This window comes from Camelus bactrianus, chromosome X (assembly GCF_048773025.1).
Source record: "Camelus bactrianus isolate YW-2024 breed Bactrian camel chromosome X, ASM4877302v1, whole genome shotgun sequence".
Taxonomy (NCBI): Eukaryota; Metazoa; Chordata; class Mammalia; order Artiodactyla; family Camelidae; genus Camelus; species Camelus bactrianus.
This window is the reverse complement of record NC_133575.1, coordinates 4,295,913-4,314,519: the sequence shown is the minus strand read 5'-3', so window position 1 is coordinate 4,314,519 and position 18,607 is coordinate 4,295,913. Positions and strand designations below refer to the sequence as shown.

Below are 18,607 nucleotides of genomic sequence, written 5' to 3'. Positions count from 1 at the left end.
ACTTGAGTCGGTGCCGCAGGGAACAATTGGAATGAAATTGGGATGTCTGTGGATTCCTTCGGAGAGCCCTCGGATGCTGGTGACCCGAGCAAGGCATCAACCAAACAGTGGCTCCGGCAGCCATCCAGCTGGAGCACGTGTGACCGCCACTCTGTACGCGCATAGATGGACATGCCCAGCTGTTCATTTCCTCCATCCAAGGCTGCCACATCGATCCTCCTGACCCAACACCAGGCACTAAAAATATAAAGGTAAGCTGGACCAGACCCTGCCACCTGTGACCCACAGACAAAACCATTAGTAACTGGTCTGAGCTGCTTTCAGTGCTATGACAGAGCGCATCAGAGGACGGACTCAGAGAAGGAGAGGACATTTCTACCTGGCAGGGGTCAGAATGAGCTCCCAGAGAGAGAGACCTCAAAGGTCACTGCAGTGCAACGGGGTACGTGAACGCTTTCCATAAACACGCCGGCGTCTGAGCTCTTGTCCCCGTAAGATGTTCAGAGATTCAGACGTGGGACGGTGGCACAGACATTACCTGGGTATTCACCTGGTGAGCTAAAAGCACAGTGTCTACGGCCTGGGGCCCCAAATTACTCATTCAATAATTCAGAGTACTTTTTTTTTTTTTAACAAAAACCCCCATAGGCAAGGACTTTTACCTGCAACAGAAAGATACCGCGAACAGACAGATAGCTGAGGAGGGGTGTGGGGGGAACGAGGGCTGGTAACAATTTTACTTTGTCTACCTTTTTTACCCTGCTTCAATGTTTTTCCAAAGTAGCATGTGCTATGTTCATAACCAGAGACAAATGAAGATCTATCTTGGATATTAAAAACTTGACAGGAAAACTAGGATAGCCACCTCGTCCCCACAAAGACAGAGGTGGAAGAGAGGGACAGCCAGGTCTGAAAGCTGAGGTGTGTAACGGGACCTACGATGCTGCCTTGCGTTTTGTGTCACCTGCGTCCCTCCAGCTACAAACAGCACGCCAGCTTCCCCACGATGACCTCATCCATTAAGGCTCACAAAGGGCTCTCTTTGTGCCAGGATCGTTCATGGAGAGATTTCTCCGTGGCTCGGTAATATTCCTACCAAATAGATGGCTTTTTTTACCCACTGTGGAGTAAACTGAGGAAGCCAGCCTACAGACACCATCCATAACCCCCCTCCACCCCCCACACTCGCTCTGAACTTTAATCAAGGTGCCCGCGTTCATCCACACGCCCCACCAGGGAACAGGCAGAGGAAAGATTCTTTGGGGGCTTCTGGCTTTAAATTACCTGCCGTGCATTCCTCAAGGATCCTAACCCAGAGAGGGGAAGACACTGAACATTGGGGAGGGGGAGAGAGTAAAAATTTCCCTATGAAAGAAGTAAGGATGGAGCATCACTGTACTAGGACATGGGGCACCAAGGAAGAAGACTGAGTCCCACACTGCCTTTGGAGAACCAGTCGTGTCTCTGCTTAGTTCCTAGCAGGGTTACCATGGTCTGGACGGGTCCTTCTTCTTCTAGGCCCTTCTCGCCTGCGTCTTCTCTTCCCCCTCCTCCTCAACCTCTTCCTCCTCCTCCTCTTCCTTCTCCAAGTCCATCCATGTCCCCTTGGGTCCCTGGCGAAGATGACAGACTCCCAGCACACTGACAAGAGACACTGTCCACTCTGAGCTTCCGACACGGAGACCCTGTGTCTTTGGAGGAGCCGTTGGTTAAGTGGACGCAAGGATCCTTGCAGACTGTCTCTGGGGACAATGCAGGTGGGCGGTGAGTGGGGACCGCCCAGCCTAAGAGTTCGTTGTGACTTGTTCTGGAAACACCTAGGGGAAGCATGGCTGCCTGAGGGATGCCAGCCGCTCAGCAGTGTCTTACAAGGAAGGGGGTACAGCCCAGTGGAGGGGGCGCCTCCTTGGATGGACCCTCCATGGAAAACAAACAAGGAAGCGTGTGAGAAGCCCACCACAGTCCCTCTGCCCTGTTTGGGACACCTCTGTCAGTTTGACGCACGATATAAACACAGGTCCCCTCTTCTACAGGCTCCCTCCCCGCCCGGAGACAGGAAAGAAACATTGAAAGGCCGTGAGCCGACGGCCCTCATGCTCACTGGACAGAACGTGGGAAATGTGTGTACCTGGGACCCGTTCCAAAGCACGGTGCTTGTACCCACTCACTGAGCATGGGGACACAGGGCTAAAAACCCGAGCTAGTATTTAAAAAATTGAGACCCCAGCCGTTTAGAAAAATTCTCCCCAAACAGCTCCCCCCTGCAAAATATTTCTGATTTCTGACTTCCGTGGCAGGTTGGGAAGTCAGCAGCACCGGCCCCCATGCCTGCGGGATCGCGGGCAGCTGGAGCCCTCATGACTCAGCAGCCTGAACGAGGTGGGCCAAGTGCAGCCCCCGTGGCCCCCAGACTCGCACCTCATATCAGGCGTTTCCTCGCCAGCTGGGGCCCCTGCGTACCTGTCCTTGAAAATCTATTATAGCAAAGCTCACCTTTCCTGGTTCCAGTCTGGGTCATAATCCCAGGGCTTGAAAGGGATCTGTGCGTTGGATGAAGCACGGGTGGTCTCAGAGTGCTCTGTGCACGCCCCGTTCAGGGAGGCGTGCCGTGGACACGGACCCCGTGCGGCTGAAGACAAGCCTCCTCTATGACCACGTTCAGCTTGCGGTTGGCCCGGCCCGAACGAGGGGGCGCATTCAAAGGACATTCCCGTCCCTAAACTCATATCCCGCTGGACCATCAAAGTGACAAGCCAGTCAACTACCATGTGCCTCTATGGAACAAGACCACTCCTTAATTATTTAACCTTTCCACTCTTGAGAGTGAGTGCATGCACGTGTATGTGTGTGTGTCCCTCTGTGTCCCTTCATCTTCAATTTGATTTACTCTTCTCCCCATGAATTAAAAATCAATGTCGCCCCTATTCCTTTCTGGCTTAATCTCTTCTCTGAACTAACAAAATCATCCCACGATCCCTTTTCTAGAAAGCACCTCTGGGTCAGCTCACAGCCATCCATCACGGCCACTTACACCATCGCCCAGCTGGACCTGGGAAAGGCTGGGTTGGAGGTGCTCTGTAAACGCATCTCAGGAACCGGACGGAGCCAAATGGTGATGCAACGGAACAAGATAAAAGGTCAAAGCTCCCGATGATGCATTTCTCAGCTGTCACAGCTTTTAGGGGGTGATGATGACATAAGCCGTGCTGGTAAGAAAGGCGTATTTATTCACCACAAAACTACAGACCCTGAAAAGTGCTACAGGCAGCTCCTCCCTGTGAGGACCCCCTGAGGGCTCAGCCTTTCCCTGTGCAGGTGATCTCCCCGTTACTCACCCTCCCCGTACTTCAGATGTCCCGCTGGCTTCCCCGTGGAGAGAGGTCTCGGACCGAGTTTTGTTAAAATCAGAAAAAGCGATCTTACAACTCTGGGGAGCCAGAGATGAAAACTAGAACTCTGTGTCATTCCCAAACTTCGGATCTGCTGTCGAGCAGTCCCTAAGGGACACGTTTATGAACCCTGAGAGAGATCCCCAAATGAACTCAAACGAAAGTTATTAGCATGTATTTCACTCTTGATGACAGCCTTTCAAAATACACGTGAACACACACACACACACACACACACACACACTGAATATGGTGACACAACTTCCGCAAAGCAGGACTTTGAGAAGAGAACACTCCTGGTCAATTTCATACGAACTTATGAATCCGCTGACTGGACACCCTGAGCTACACAAATCAAGTGGGTGTGCATAAAGTCATCATCGTTTCAGAAAATTTCCTCTTCGGACGGAACACGTCTTGACTGGCAGAGAAACACACGGTGGTTTCTTTCAACTGAAATGTTTTTTTAGCAACGAAGCACTGTTTTCACAGAATTTAGACAGGAAACCAGCCACCAAACCTGGCTGTTGACCCAGCAGAATGACCCGGATTCGCCTCTCTCTTTGGGGGACCTTGGAAACATGAATGTCACTCTACCCACTGGCATCGAACCTTTGTACACGTGGCCGCGACTCAAACAAAACAAAAACTACCTTGGGAACAAAATTAACTTGGTTAAGTTCACCATCCATCACGACGCAGCCTTCATCTTCTTTTCAGGACACCCAGATCCGTCTCCCTCGCCACGGTAATGATTACAGTACGCACGTGAAAGTTTGTGTAAGAGCCAGCAGGGCGCATTCTCCTTTTGGGGTGTGAGACGTGGACTCCTCCGCTTGGAGAAGGGGTGTGGAACTCCCTACCCTCTTCCGATGAATCCATACTCAGACCTTACTACTAAGATGGCAGAATAGGTGTGGAAGCAAAGAAGATGCCTAGCTCGTTATGGCTCGCTCAGGAGAGCCCTCGTGGAGAGTTAGATGTGGGTTTTAATCCACGGTCGACTACTGGCTGTGCGGCTTTTGCCATCACTCACAAGTTTTCAGTCTCCAATTCTCCCACAAGAAGCCGTGTCTTTACCCACCTCCCAGGGTCCCTGGGCAGCTTTGTAAGAGGTGAGGGCTACGAAACGTGCCCAAGATGCTGTGCGTATCCGCAGCGCCTACTGCATGTAATTAACCCGTGCCGGTTACACACGAACGTGCCGCACGCTGGGCACCCCAGCTGGACCTGTTTCACAAAGCACGGAAGAGAGTCACGGCACGGGAGGAACGCAGGACGGCTGAAGGACCCTTCCTTCGGCACACACAAGGGGAGTTGAGTATCTCTCAAGAAATCTACAGGTCATTCCTGCCTGCAACAGCAACAGGGATTTCTCGCTAATTAAAGTACATTAAGGATGCCCTGTGTCTTGAATTACTACACAGCTTATAACATATGGTGAGCTAATTATCTACCTCTCTAGCCATAGAAACGTCTTCCCAAGACAAATTTTATCCCTAAAAGAGTCAATTAGGGTGAGGGATTGTGGTGGAGGGCACGGTTATATATTCCAAGCCATCGCTCTCTTCAATTTGGAAATACACACTTGTAATCCTGACGCATGGACCTGAATGCAGCTAAGCAGACCACACTTGAGAGGACCAAGAAGCAATCAACTGCCTCCCATTAGGTCCCCGTCATTCGTGTCTTCCAATCTCAAGTCAGCATCTCGAGAACAAACCCTTGAGCAGAAACCATTTCAGTCCCCAGGCTCAGAGACAGAATATGAACATTAGAAATGAGCATTTAAATCCTTTTCCTCATCGCCTGTGACAAGTGCACTGAAGTGGAGCTGTGTCCCCCCGAAAACTGTTTCCACAGCAATCCACTGAAATAAGGCACTGGTTTCGACTGGGAAATTCTGATGCCCAGGCACCTGAGTCAATCGCACAGACACTGTCATTGCTTGGATGGGCCGTCCCTGCTTCTGATGAGCCCAAAATGCGTGTCTCACAAATGTGGTGAGACCTGCCCCAATGATTCAAGACGCTCTGGTCAATGAGGTAACTCATATAAATGTGTCTCTGGATCCTTAAAAAAAAGTTTATAGAAATGGTAGTGTCACCGTGGGTTACGACTCTCTGGTGCCACATTAAGGCAATTCTCTCAAGAACCTTGGACATCAGCCTTCAGCAGATCAGATATTTACCATATAACACAGGAAGTCAGTGTCACCCAGGGGAGACTTTACGTAGATGCTTTAAATCATTGAATCATCAGATAACACACGCGAGAAGTTTTTTTGAGAATGGCCTCGTGGTAAACACATGGCAGCATGGTCACTGATACTGACCATCTGTGCAGTGCTCCAACGTGGGCAGTGGTCATTCACTCTACAGTCACCTGTTTGAAGACTAAACCGTTAAAAAAAACCCAAAAAACTCAGTAACCAGAACCCCCAACTATGGTGTTGCTAGAACACCCGAATCTCTACTTCTGGAAGAAAACGGAAGAAACGCCGATGTAATCAAGAAAAACTGGCCGGGCTTCAACATCCCGAAGCTGATCGAATTTGCTTTGCCACCCTCCTAAAATCATATGCTGAGGAACTCATGAAAACGTCTTGTAATCACATAAATATTCAAAGTCTGTATAGATTCAATCTTTTTCGTCAAAATACCACATGTAAAAAAAAAAGTGATTCACCCTGCAAGCTGAGCAACACTCCTGATTCCTGTCATTTTGCATTGAGCTCTGAAGTATTAATCTCCTCCCCGCATGCTTCTGAGAGATGGCTGTAGACGGAGAGTGCTCCAGCCATACTGGCAAATTTGCCAAACAGCAGACTTTTTTGTGCGTTTTGGCTTAAAAGGATAGGTTTGCCCTCCGTGGAACACCGTTCAACCTTGGAACGGCCCCTCTCTTGTTTATAGGACACTGCAAGTTTAACTGGCGAGGTGAAAGCTTTGTCAACCATGCAGACTGGGACCCAGGGCTGAGTCATGACATGAATGGAGCATCACAGTCAGGTATTAAAGAAAAGAAAAGAAACAGAACAGGATCGGGTGGAACGCATCAGACGTGATCACTCTACAGAGAAAATAAAAATCATTTCAGTAAACTTTCGTTTCAGTTAAACACCTCTTGGGGAGGTACAGTGTTGTCACCTTCGAGCCACCCAGCAGGGATTTCCACAGAGAGGACTGGCACTCTCCACTTTCAACCGACATCCCAGGATCTCCCAACACAAAGTGTGAGGAATCGCAATTCTACACCTCCAGCCAAGAGCATCTCCCCTCTCCCTTTCTTGGTCTACCTGTGGAAAGTTCTAGTGACCCAATTTCACTCGCCACCACGTACTAAGCTATTAGAGGCAACCCCACCATCGACAGTCCTGACCAAGCGCCGTGCCCAGGATGTGGGTGGCCACCCCAGGGATGCCCGCCTCCGGCGTTGTGGGCAGATGGCTAGGCTTACTGAAGGCATGATAACCCAATGGTACCTCCACGTGCAGAATCACAGACATAGATGTTCACGAGCATGACGGCCATGTAACACCTCCCCCTTCTCTAAAGAGTCGAATTACGTTACATCATTCAACGCACCATCTTACGAGGTTTCTCCACTCTCTGCTGCCTGAACAGACCCGCTCTCACGGGCGTAGCAAGGACCCACCAAGACCAAACATCTGATTTCCACACCGAGTTTCCATCTTTGTCTGTCGACTGTCCTCTCACGTTACAAAGGGAACAAAACATTTTGTTAGTTTTTAACAGCAAGTGTTACTGAGAGAGACTTGTGTCAGTGTCTCTGTTCCTGGTTATCCCCTTGGCTGACTGCAGTCCCCCAAAAGTATAAACTCAAGCAGCTCTAACAGACCCCAGAGGGATCACCCAGTGCCCTCACAGGGTGGTTTTGCTCAGAAACGTGCCTAGAACGCTTGGCTCTCTCCACACCGTTCACATCACAAGGGCAGCGTGTACAGTCAACAACGCACAGTTCCTTTTCCTCTCTTGCTCGCCCATTGGAAGATTCAAGACTGTGTTGATACCCAGTCCCCTCTTCCCACAGCTGTCACCCCACAGAACTTTTTGGGGTGTGGCTTCACAAGCACAGGACATGGGGAAACTGGCAAAGTGTCTGTGGGGAGAGCCTACAGCATCGTTATTCCTGAGACCACCCCCCCAGCCCCCAATACATGCCATTTCATTTCCCCCATCCATCCTGCAGAGAGCCAGGCTGGGGAAATCCACTAAGCATGGGAGGGGAAACGTGGTGAGGAGGACCATCCCGTGCTTCTGTTAGAGCAGGAAGACAGCTAGACATGAGCAGAGAAAGGGGGACACAGGCCAGATGGCAGGAATTGGGCAAAAAGAGAGGCAGGGGGCCAAATACAGGAAAATCAACATCATGTAAGCACCAGGGGTCCCGTGGGCAGAGAAAGGAAAGCAGGAACCTCTGGGCTGAGAAGTAGTCACACACTGTAGGCTGGCAAGTGCCCTGGAGGCTGACAAAAAAGCGGGAAAGGGCAGGAATCTGCAGTGTCTGAATGTAGCCTTCTGCTCACTATGACCTCATTACAACAAAATTAGCCTTGCAGATTAGAAGTACCCACCACACACCGCCGCCGTGACACTTGTGATCCAGATTAAATAAGGACGAAACTCTCTCCCACCCTCGAGAAGGTGGAGTTGGGATGAAAATCAGGGAATAGGACCCCACACCAATCCCCCCTCAATGTATTCCGCCCATTCATTTTTACACCCTGTGTAACCAACTTGCCAAAGAAACTCAGGGCAGCCGCTCACCTGAGCCTGCCCGCTCTCCCCTTGAGAGCGTCCTATCACTTCACAAATCCTCACTTTACTTTCTTGACCTCTGTGTCCCATCTCTGAGTTCTCTCTGCGGAGAGACAAGAACCTAATCTCTGGCAACACCCCCTCCCCTGTGGAGATACCCGAAATCACGTGTTCTGTCTCCCTGGCAGCATGGGGACCGGAGGCGACACCCACCGTTGTAGGAACTGGGCCGCGTCCGCCGTCAGCCGCTGCGTGAGGTTGTCGTAGGACATGGGCTGCTGGCTGATTTCGTGGTCCCTCATCAGGAAGCAGTTCAGGGGCCGGAAGTAATGGAGGAAGGCCAGCAGGAGGACGAGGATCAGGGCGGCCAGGAAGAGGAGGCAGAAGAAGGCGACAGGGGGCACGCGGAGCAGCCCCAGGCACTTGAGCACCGCCAGGGTGAGCAGCGTGACGCCGATGACCTGCAGGGGCGAGAAGACCAGCAGCTGGAAGGCCGCGGTGAAGACAGTGCCATCTCCAGGCTTGCAGTCCCTCAGGTTGGTCACCGGGAGCCCGTGGAAGTAGTCGAAGCCGTGGCTTAAGGGGTGGTGGCAGAAGTCGGTTCTGTTCTGACAGCTGGTCCCCAGGTGCCACTTCCCTGAGCAGACAAATGGGCGGCACATTTAGTCCCAGTGAACACCCTGACGTGAAGGTCCACCGCCGGCCCCCACGCACAGCACAGTGGGCTCTTTCTGCACATCCATCCGCCAAACCCTACTCGACCACGTTCACTTCCTTTCCCACAAACCGTCCTTTCCCTCCACCCACCATCCATTTCATCGACTGAACTATCTATCCCTGTCTCCATCAACTATCTCACCTATCTTTCCATCTGTCACCCATCCATCCACACACGTACACAGGGAAGGACACCCATCTACACACTCAAATAGCACACACAGAAGCATGGTGCTTTAATTTAGAACCGAAATCATGTCTTCCCTATTTACAGTTGTGCAAACTGTGTCAGCAGTGTCACCCTTAAGAAGGCTGCTCTCGCGCCCTCCCCACCCTTGCACTCATCTCGTCCCGGTCCTCGCCTCCCCCTCAGCGGCCCGTACCTATCAGAGCTGTTGAATAGCCTTGAGTCTTCAGAAGCTTGGCGAATGTAATCTCACTGGGGGGAAGTCCTCCAGAAGAGGCCGAGAAGAGGAAAACCCCCACCTGGGACTGAGATGCCATCCCTGAAGCAGGAGAAATCAGCCATTAAGACGGGAGAGCCATCAAGACTGGCTGGAGGACCAGGGCCACAGTAACGAAGCCGGGAGGTTACCTGATCGGATGGGATAGCGGCCGGTCAAGAAGGCCGCCCTGCTGGGCGTGCACAGGGGCGAGGCCGCCAGGTGCTGAGTGAGTTTCACCCCCTCGTTGGCCAACCGGTCAATGCTGGGAGTCCTGGAACAAAAGACTCACGTCATCCATCGTGACCTTGGAAAGAAAGCCTTCTCTGTGGCTTCGTAAAGCGAGTCACTTCGCAGGAATATGGGGACGCTGAGGGCTGTGTGCAGTTGGGGAGGGGAGGGGGAGGGGAGCAGTGACACACAGCCAAGATTCAGAGTGAGAACAAAGCCCCGCGGGGGACAACGGGGTCCAGGTCTGCCCGCTCCAGGGGCCTGAGCCCACCCTGGGAGGTTCTGAGCTTCAGTTCCCCGAGGCCTGGTTTACAAGCGAGGACCCAAGTCTCGAGGATGGGCTGCTGTGAGGAGGGGGAGGGAGATGGGTCAAAGTCTCAGCCCTCCCTCACCTGGGCCCCCTACCCTGTTCCCTTGTGCCCCCGAACGAAAGCTCTGGGGGCAGCCTGACTCTTCTCTTCTCAACCACAGCCAAAGAGCAGGTCCGACCCAGCTATCACCTGCTCTGTCTAATTTCCACGTGCCCCCAGGAAGAAGGGGGTGGTGGTGAGAGAATTCCCTGGAGAAAGAGAGAATGGGGCCCACGTACACCGGCCAGTGAACGGTAACAAAGGGGCTCACAGACTCCAGGACAGATGGACACATGCCAGTGTGAAACCACGACATGCGGTGAGTCACTCACCCTCTGTGGGCTCAGGGCTTTTAACACAAAATGAACCCCTGTTCGTGGGCTCACTTCTAGAATGACACGTTACATAAGACAGACCATCCTGGGGCCTCTTCTCCAGGAACGGCTGGGCCCAGAACCGTAGGAAGTCATGCCAGACTCCTCAGCACTGAGAAACGAAGGTCCATCAGGTCTGCTACCAGGCCGAGCGGCTATCCCACATCCCCCGACATGAACCCCAGCCCTTGCCTCTCTGCCAGGCTCTACGTCTTCTACACTTCAGTTCTGAGTGTAGATGGGACACCTCCGTCCCCATGGCCTCCTTGTCCGCTGGGAGGGGCCTGTCTCACGTGGAGAAGGCCCCTCTGTAGCCCCCACCAAGGTAGCCGCCTCCCAGTAAAGGGATGGCGTGGCTCACCGCACTCCCTGCAAGACAGCTGCCTAAGGGGTGGGGGCACTCATCTTGTCCCTTGCAGAACCTGTCTGTGCATCTGACTTAAACCTCCCAGTGACTAGACTGGGCACCGAGAAATTTGATTATTCAACGCTGTGATGTTATAAAATGTAAAATGAAAAAACATACTTCAGAAAGCAGTGGGCTCTAGGAGGGGGAGGGTATAGCTCAGTGGTAAGGTGCTTGTCTGGCATGCACAAGGTCCTGGGTTCAATCCCCAGTACCTCCATTAAATGAACAAATAAACCTGATTACACGCATCTCCCACCTCCCCGCAAAATAAAAAAGAACAACTAGAAATCAGCGGACTCTCATAAGGAGAGCAAGACAGATTTAGGGTAATACGGACGTGAATTCTTTTCTGGGATTTTATAGCTTTTTTTTTTTGTTTTCTTTTGGTAACTGGTAGACTCTGAACCTTAAAGGCTTGACTGCAACTTTGTAATTAAGACAGCTTAGTAGGGAGAATTACCTGCTACCTCAGCAAACTTGAGGACTATCATGTCGAATATTAAACTAATATCTTGTGCTATTTAAAAATAATACTTCAAATGAAAAAAAGAGAAGTCATGACGTTGATTAAAAAATTAAATTAATAACAAGGTTCATGTCAAAAAATGCCAAACAGTGAGAGCTAAACTTTTCACAAAATGAGGCAAAAGGTGGGGAAGGAAACATATGTGGTCCGCTAAAATTTTAAGAGAACACTGAATACTTGTTTTTTTTTTAAATCTGACAAGTGTCATAGGTCAGCGCACATCTTAAATAAGAAGGAACATGTGATGCACAGATTCGGGTGGGAACTGACACATGTCTGGCTGCGTCTCACTGGCCCGCTCTCCTCCAAAGAATAATTCACTTCATTTTGTTTGATCTGACAGTAACACGGAAACGCAGTTCCCCAGAGGCGCGGTCATGCTGGTAAGACGATGAGGGTTCCCAGGGAACAAAGTGACGAAAAATCCAACCGTGCGACCCTTAGCTGTCCATCGTTCTGAGCTTCAGAGAGTAATTATTCATAGATCTTACAAGAAAATTCTAGTGGAACCCTCCTCTCCTTTAATTCCGTTCGCAATAGTCATGTGCGACATGAAGCCCTGCAAAGACTCAGCATTATGTCAACCCTCCTCCGTGATCATAAAGAGATTTAAAAAACTTAAGGGAAAGTTAAAAAAGAAAAAAAAGAGAGAGAGAAGGTGCAACACTAATGCCAATATTCTTCTGCAAAAGGACCGACTTCGATTCTAAACCAAAGGGACCCACGCAACGCTGTCCTCTGTCCCTGAGTCCGGTTCCTGTTGTGTGTTTTGTTTTTCCTCCCACTGCCGTCTGCCCTGGTCCTTGGAAAGTTCTGTCATCATCAAACGTGCCCCGTGTCCTTGGGACAGCTGTCCCCAGCCTGCCCATCCAGAACAGCCTGGGCCAGAGCAGGAAGCAGGTCGGGAGGTGCAAATGAGCGGTTCACACGCCGGGTGGCACGGGGCCCCGCTGGGACCAGAGCCACACGCCGAAAAAGAAGGCAAAACACAAGAAGTGAACCAAACGGAGTTAAAACGAGGGAGTGAAAAAGCAGCGTAGTAGCGGCGAGGAAGAAAGAATGACTGTGAATGTCTCCCCAGTGCGCCTTTGGAGTTTATCCAACCGCCAACGGTGATTCCAACAGGAAACGCCATCACACCTCCCTTCCTGACGCCCGTATGTGTAACGTCACACGCCCAGGTGTGCAGTCTGGGGGGCGGTAAACGTCTCCACGCGGCCTGTGCCCTGCGAACCCGTGTCCCCCGTCATGGGGTGACGCCCTACGAAGGGAGGCCTGTGTTCATACGGCAGCCGCGTCGCCCCACCTGAGGGTCTTGTTTCCATAGCAACCAGGATCCCCAATGCCAAGGTCATCCGCCATGAACAGGACGAAGTTGGGCCTTGACTTCGCATGGCTCCGGGCCCCACACAGGAACAGGATCACGAGCAGAAGGGTCCTCATCTTCCTGCAGAGGGCAGAGGGGAAGATTCGCGTGAGGGGTGCTGGCGGCGTGAGGGGGACCCTTCTCCTTCTCTGGGACCCTCCCCTCTCCTTCTAGAAGAGGGCGCTCTCTACCCGCACCCTGCCAGCCCCGGACCATGCGGGCTCCAAACTGAATTGTAGCCTCTGTTTCCTGCATGGTTGTTTCCAAAACCAAACATGCCCTTCTCCCTGGATCGTCGTGCGACCTCTCCTTTCTATCCCAAACTGAAATACAGACTCTGTCTGGAGAAATGAAAGCACAATCATGTCTTTACGGAAGGCGGGCTCTGTCACCCGCTAACCGTGGAAAGACAGTCATTCCGGGGCCATCAAACTCTCAATGTGAAATGGTTTCTAAAATTAGCGGTAAGTGTCAGAGTAGCAGCCTTTACAAGGCAACATGTACACGTGGGCCTGACGCAAACCTTTCCAAACTCCAGGTACGCAAAGTTCAGAGCCTGGGGCAGCTCTGGGCGCCAGCTCACGGGGGGCAGCCAGCACACCGGAGGAGGGGAACCCGTTCACCCAACACCCACCCGATGGCACTGCACTCTGGTCGGGAACTACGGGCTGCAGGACTCTGGGAGAAGACACCGCTGGAAGGTGCACACCTGGAACTCCCTCCCTGATGCCCACAGAAACGGCCCAGTGAATACTCAGAAGAGGGACAGGACCTGCCAGGATCGGCGCAGCCGGGGGCAGAAGCCTCCTCAGGCCTCATCCCTTGGGTGCGGTTAAATGCCCACGGGCCAGACCAAGGGGCCAGGCTGAAGGACGCACCCACCCGAGCTCGCTCTCACCCCAAGAGAACTCAGGACTCAGGCAAGCGAGACAAGACCTTAGCAGAACCTATGGCATCGGGAACTCACTGGGGTGTGGAGGGGCCTGGGACACATGGATCCCACCAGAGCTGTGGGTCTCTGCATGAGGCATGACAGCCACGTGGAGCCGGAATCCTGTGGTGGTTTCGTTTGAGAAAACAACATGGTGCTGCCTTCCAAGGACACCTGGACGCCAACCCAGCCACCCCGACGTTCGTCCTCCCCATTCTTGTATCTGTTTCCTTCTTCTCCATCAAGCTGACCCTCACACCTGGTGTGGGAGGCGGCCGACAGCCCTGTCCGCAAACACATTCACGCCTGCATCCCTGGACCCTCTAACTGTGTTACCTTACGTGGCAAAAGGGGCTTTGCAGACGGGATGAAAGCTCTGGAGATGGGAAAATTCTCCTGGATTTTGCAACTGGGCCCTTTTGAGCACTGCTGGCCCTCTGTTCTCTCTTTGTGCTTTGACTCTCAACACGGGGTCTCAGGAGCACAAAGACGCCTGTCAGCGTGTGCCCTGGCAGAACCACCTGGCCTTAGTCTGCACTCCCCTTTCCCATCACACCAGCATTGCTTGCCACCCTCAGCTCCCCCAGAGAGAGTCTCAGAGGATGCCAGAAGCTGCTTCTCTGGGAACACACTCTTTGACACTAAACAGCTAATATTTGGTCACTGAGCAAATGAGTAAAGACAGCTTCTGTGGATGTAAGATTGGAAGGTTTCTCTCCTTCCTACCTGGACGGGAGGCACCATGAGGGCCGTGGCTGGTTGAACAAGTACCAAAGAAAACTGCATGAAACCAAGAATCCACGTTCACTCTGTTGAATTAAAACTCCTCCCTCTGACTCAACGAAAGAGAAAATGAGAAAGGTCAGGAAAGTCTGTTTTCAGGAGTTGCAGCAGTTGCAATGACCCTACTGTGGGTAACAGGGAGGACTTAGAATTTAGCACCTGTCTCTAAATATACAGCGTGAGACACCCAAGAGGTTCTGAAGATTACTGAGGATGCCCATTCGTGATGCCTGCGAAATGCTTAGGGCTGGGGGCTCAGGGCTCCCTACACGGCTTTGACGGCATGAAAACTAGTACCAGCAACACAGAGAAGAGTGTGCTTCCCGACCTCCTGCCTTCCCTAAGAAGGCAGCCTAGAGCTTTCAGACCCAAGAAATCAACGGCCAAGACGCCGTGGTCGTGTGTTTCTAAGGACTTCCACATTACCGTGGTTCACTTTATGTAGAAAATAAACAAAATGTCGTATTTTACAACCACAGTTTTCTGGGTGCTTTGCCTACATCTTCATCAAGTCACCTCCGTGAAGAAAATAAGAACACCTATTTGTCACATGACTGAGCAGACAGCGATCAGGGTTTCTCAGCCTTGGAAGCACTGACATTCGGGACAGGATGATTCTCAGTGGGGGGAGATGGGACGATTCCCCGTGATGGGGCCTGGGCAGCTCCCTGGCGGGTGTTCAGCAGTGTCCCTGGCCTCCACCCACTCCATGCCTGGAGCCCACCCTCTCACCCTGTGTCATGACAACCAAAATGTCTCCAGACACTGCCACCTATCCCCTGGGGGACACAATCACCCCCAGTGGAGAACCACCCATTTACTATCCGCCTGTCACCCTTCTCACCGTCTATAAAATCATCAGTGAAACTTTGCTCCTGGACGTAACATGATTACAACTCACTCCCTGTGCTCTCACAGGCGGGCAGCTTGGCTTCTGTGTGAGGATTTGGAAAGTGCAACCCATCAGAATGACTGAACTTCTCCTCGCGCCCACAAGCACATGTTCAATGCTAACACATAACGTTCCCCGGCTATAACATCCCCCCACCGGTCACAGAAGTCCTTGGATTCCTGCGCACATGGGCAACACTCTCCCAGGGGCTCTTCAAAGAGGACCCGAGCCCCCGAATATTCCTTCTCCTCTTGCCTGATCTCGCTCATCTGTCTCTGGTCCTCGCGGCCCATCTCCCCAGCTGTGCCTTTTCATCAGAGATTCCTTCTCCAGTCATCTTGCCCGGACGAAAGGATCCTCACCCCCAGGCGAGGACAACTTGGAGCTACACCTTTCTCTCTCTCGATCAGTCTCCCCACTCATCTACCCCCCTTCCAAAGACCTTTCCATAAATGCAAACTCGGCACCCTCGCCCTTCCTCTAAAGATAACGAGCCAGGGAAATGTGACCATTCCATCTGCACTTCTAGGAACCACCCTCTCATTCCCAACTCTCTCTCCAGTGCTCTCTTGGGTGGCTTTTCTGTTTCTTGGGAGGTAGAGGAAGGAGTGGAGGCTTAAGAGTCAGGGGTCTCAGCTCAGGCCGGCAGTCATGAGGTCTTGGGCAACAAGCATGATCTACTTGGGTGAGTTGTGTATCACCGAGATGCCATCTGTGGCATCGAGCAGTCCACTGAGAGGCTGGAAATAGAGGGTTTCCATGAAGTCAGGATCTCACAAAGACATACCCATACTCCACTTCATTACAGCTTTAGTCACAATAGTCAAGATACAGAGACAACCTTAGCATCCAGGGATGGATGAATGGATAAAGAGAATTCTATGGTATCATGGAATGTTAGTCAGCCTCAAAAAGAGGGAAACCCGGCCATGTGCAACAACATGGATACATCTGGAGAACGTTATCCTAAGGGAAATAAGCCAACAGCGGAATCACATAAAATACATGATCTCACTCATGTGTGGAATCTAAAAAAAATGTTGAATTCACAGAAGCAGAGGGTATAATGGTGGTTGCCATGGGTCAAGGCGGGAGGAGAAATGGGGGGATGTTGGTCCAAGGGTATAAACTTCCAGTTAGAAGATGAGCAACTTCTGAGAAGTAACACACAGCAAGGTAACTAGTTAATAATACTGTACTATTGACTTGAAATATGCTTAAACAGTAGATCTTAAGCATTCTTCTAACCATTTAAAAAAAAAAACCTGTTAACTATGTGAGGTGACGAATGTGTTAATTAATTTGACTGTGGTAATCACTGTATAATGTATACCTATATCGAATCGCTGTATTTTCATTTTAAATACATACAATTTTACTGGCCAATTATACCTTAATTAAGCTTGAAAAAAAAAAGAACATTCCCTTCCTCCAAGAATAAAAGAAATAAAAAGCTTCCAAAATGATGCAGTGCGAGACAAATGTAACTTTTTGGGAGTATTCTAATCTACCTATACCCCTGCAACTAAAAGTCATTCACTGACAGTTCAACCAGATCCATTTCAATTTAACAAATGCTTATGGGATTAAGAACTGGCAAAGAGACATCATGACAGTCTCGTGGTGGTTTCATGGTTGAATGAGACACAGAACCGCTCTGCAAGGACCCAACTGGCCCAGGGAGGGAGTCCGTGAGCCCAGAACCCACTAAAACGAGCAGCAGACTGACAGACGGGGTCCCTGCAGATTAGATCTCAATCCCGGCTCCCCTACTTCCTAGCAGAGAAACCATGGGGTGTTCATTAGCCTCTTGGTCGACATTTTCTTCTGTAAAATGGGGATGACTGTGAGGATAACATGGTGTACGTACCACTATGATTCAGTTAGGGACTCACAGGGGCCACGACTTGTTAGTTGTAGCTATCAGCACTGTCACTACAGTTCTGTGTAACCAATAATAAGTAGCAGAATAAAGCTTTAAAGAAAATGTGGGGGGCAACTAAAAGATGGCCTAATGACACCAACCCTGGGATTCACATCTTGCATAACCCCCTCCCCGTGGCTGGACCTTGCAACTCGGTCCCAACCAACAGAAGATGGACATAGTGGTGGGACATCACTTCTGTGATTAGGTTGCAAAACACGATAACCTCTGTCTTTTTAGCAGATTCTACCTCATGCTGGATTTTGATGAACTGAGTTGCCACACTGGAGAGATCCCATGACGAGGAACTGAGGGAGGCCAGCTTGGGACTCTCAGGCCAACAGCCTACAAGGAACTCAAACCTGCCCACAACCATCTCAGTGAGGTTATAAATGGACCCTGCCCGCATTGAACCATCAGATGAGACCACCGCCCTGGCTGGTACCTTCATCAGAGCAGAAGAGCATGCTAAGCTGTGCCTGGGTTCCCGACCCATAGTGCCTGGGAGATAACAAATGTCTGTTGCATTAAGCTGCTAAGTTTGGGATGGGGTCATTTGTTACACAGCAGTAGATAACTAATACAAAGTATAACAGCTGAAGATGAGGAGTTCAGTTGTGTTGATGAGGATCTGAAAAAAGCTTTCCATGGTGGTGACTCACAAGGTCATGATGGACCCATTTTAAGAAAATGTTTCATTATGAGTAAGTGGTCAGAATTTATGTCAGTAATTTAGAGATACGTGGCTCAGCTCAACAAACATGTAAAAAATGAATTTGTTTTACAATTGAAAATTGAAAATGCTAGAAGAGGAAGAAAGTCCGTAGCAGCCCAGACAGATGTGGTTAAGAGATTAAATGGAGCAAAACTCAGGCTCTGTGTGAGTCTCAAGTAAAGTTCCACCCCAAATCCAGCTCTTCAGACACCTGCTTTGGGCTACTCTGCTTTTACTGCACACAAAAACTGAATCTGATTTTTTGTTTCCAAATAAAATTTTTCTTCTATATTGACTTACAGGCTAAGCATACAGAAGGAAAAAACAAACAAACATAAACCAGCTATTCGGAGAACCACTCAGCTACAGTATTTCTCTCCATGGTTTGATTTTTTTTTTTTTCCTGTGCTTGTGTCAACGGCTGAATGCACAGCACTGCTGTGACTGCGTGCCTTGGTGGGTTTTTTTTGGTTTGTTTTTGTTCTTTCATGCAAAACTGTCTTTTCTCCTACTATGAGGGGGGGGGGGAAGTCTAAGAAATAGCAGGGGTCAGACAGGGAGGGTGTAGTCAGCCTACTAAGGATATTCCTCTTTATCTAGAAGTGATGGAGGGACTGTGAAGATTTTAATCAGGGAGTGAAAGGCAGGTTTGATTTCCTTTCTCAGATGGTCCTTCTGCTACTCTGTGATGGACAGACGGGCAGAAGCTGTGGCGGATGTGAAGATGATGGCCATGACCCTACAAAGAGGGTGGTACCCAGACGAGGTGGGGAGAG

The 18,607-nt window shown here is 50.7% G+C and overlaps 1 protein-coding gene across 9 annotated transcripts in view; it reads right to left on the bottom strand.

The window, feature by feature from the left end:
- STS (steroid sulfatase) overlaps window positions 1-18,607 on the bottom strand; it is a 499,782-nt gene that overhangs the window by 424,618 nt on the left and 56,557 nt on the right. For all 9 annotated transcript variants that reach the window (XR_012504613.1, XR_012504612.1, XR_012504611.1 and 6 more), the window contains 4 exons: window positions 12,527-12,667; window positions 9,483-9,604; window positions 9,271-9,393; window positions 8,384-8,807 (listed from right to left, as the gene is read on the bottom strand). Coding sequence is in view for 5 of the 9 variants with exons in the window: in XM_010963972.3 (XP_010962274.2) it covers window positions 8,384-8,807; window positions 9,271-9,393; window positions 9,483-9,604; window positions 12,527-12,667 (810 nt within the window). In the remaining 4 variants the exon portion in view is untranslated. The remainder of the gene's footprint in view (window positions 1-8,383; window positions 8,808-9,270; window positions 9,394-9,482; window positions 9,605-12,526; window positions 12,668-18,607) is intronic.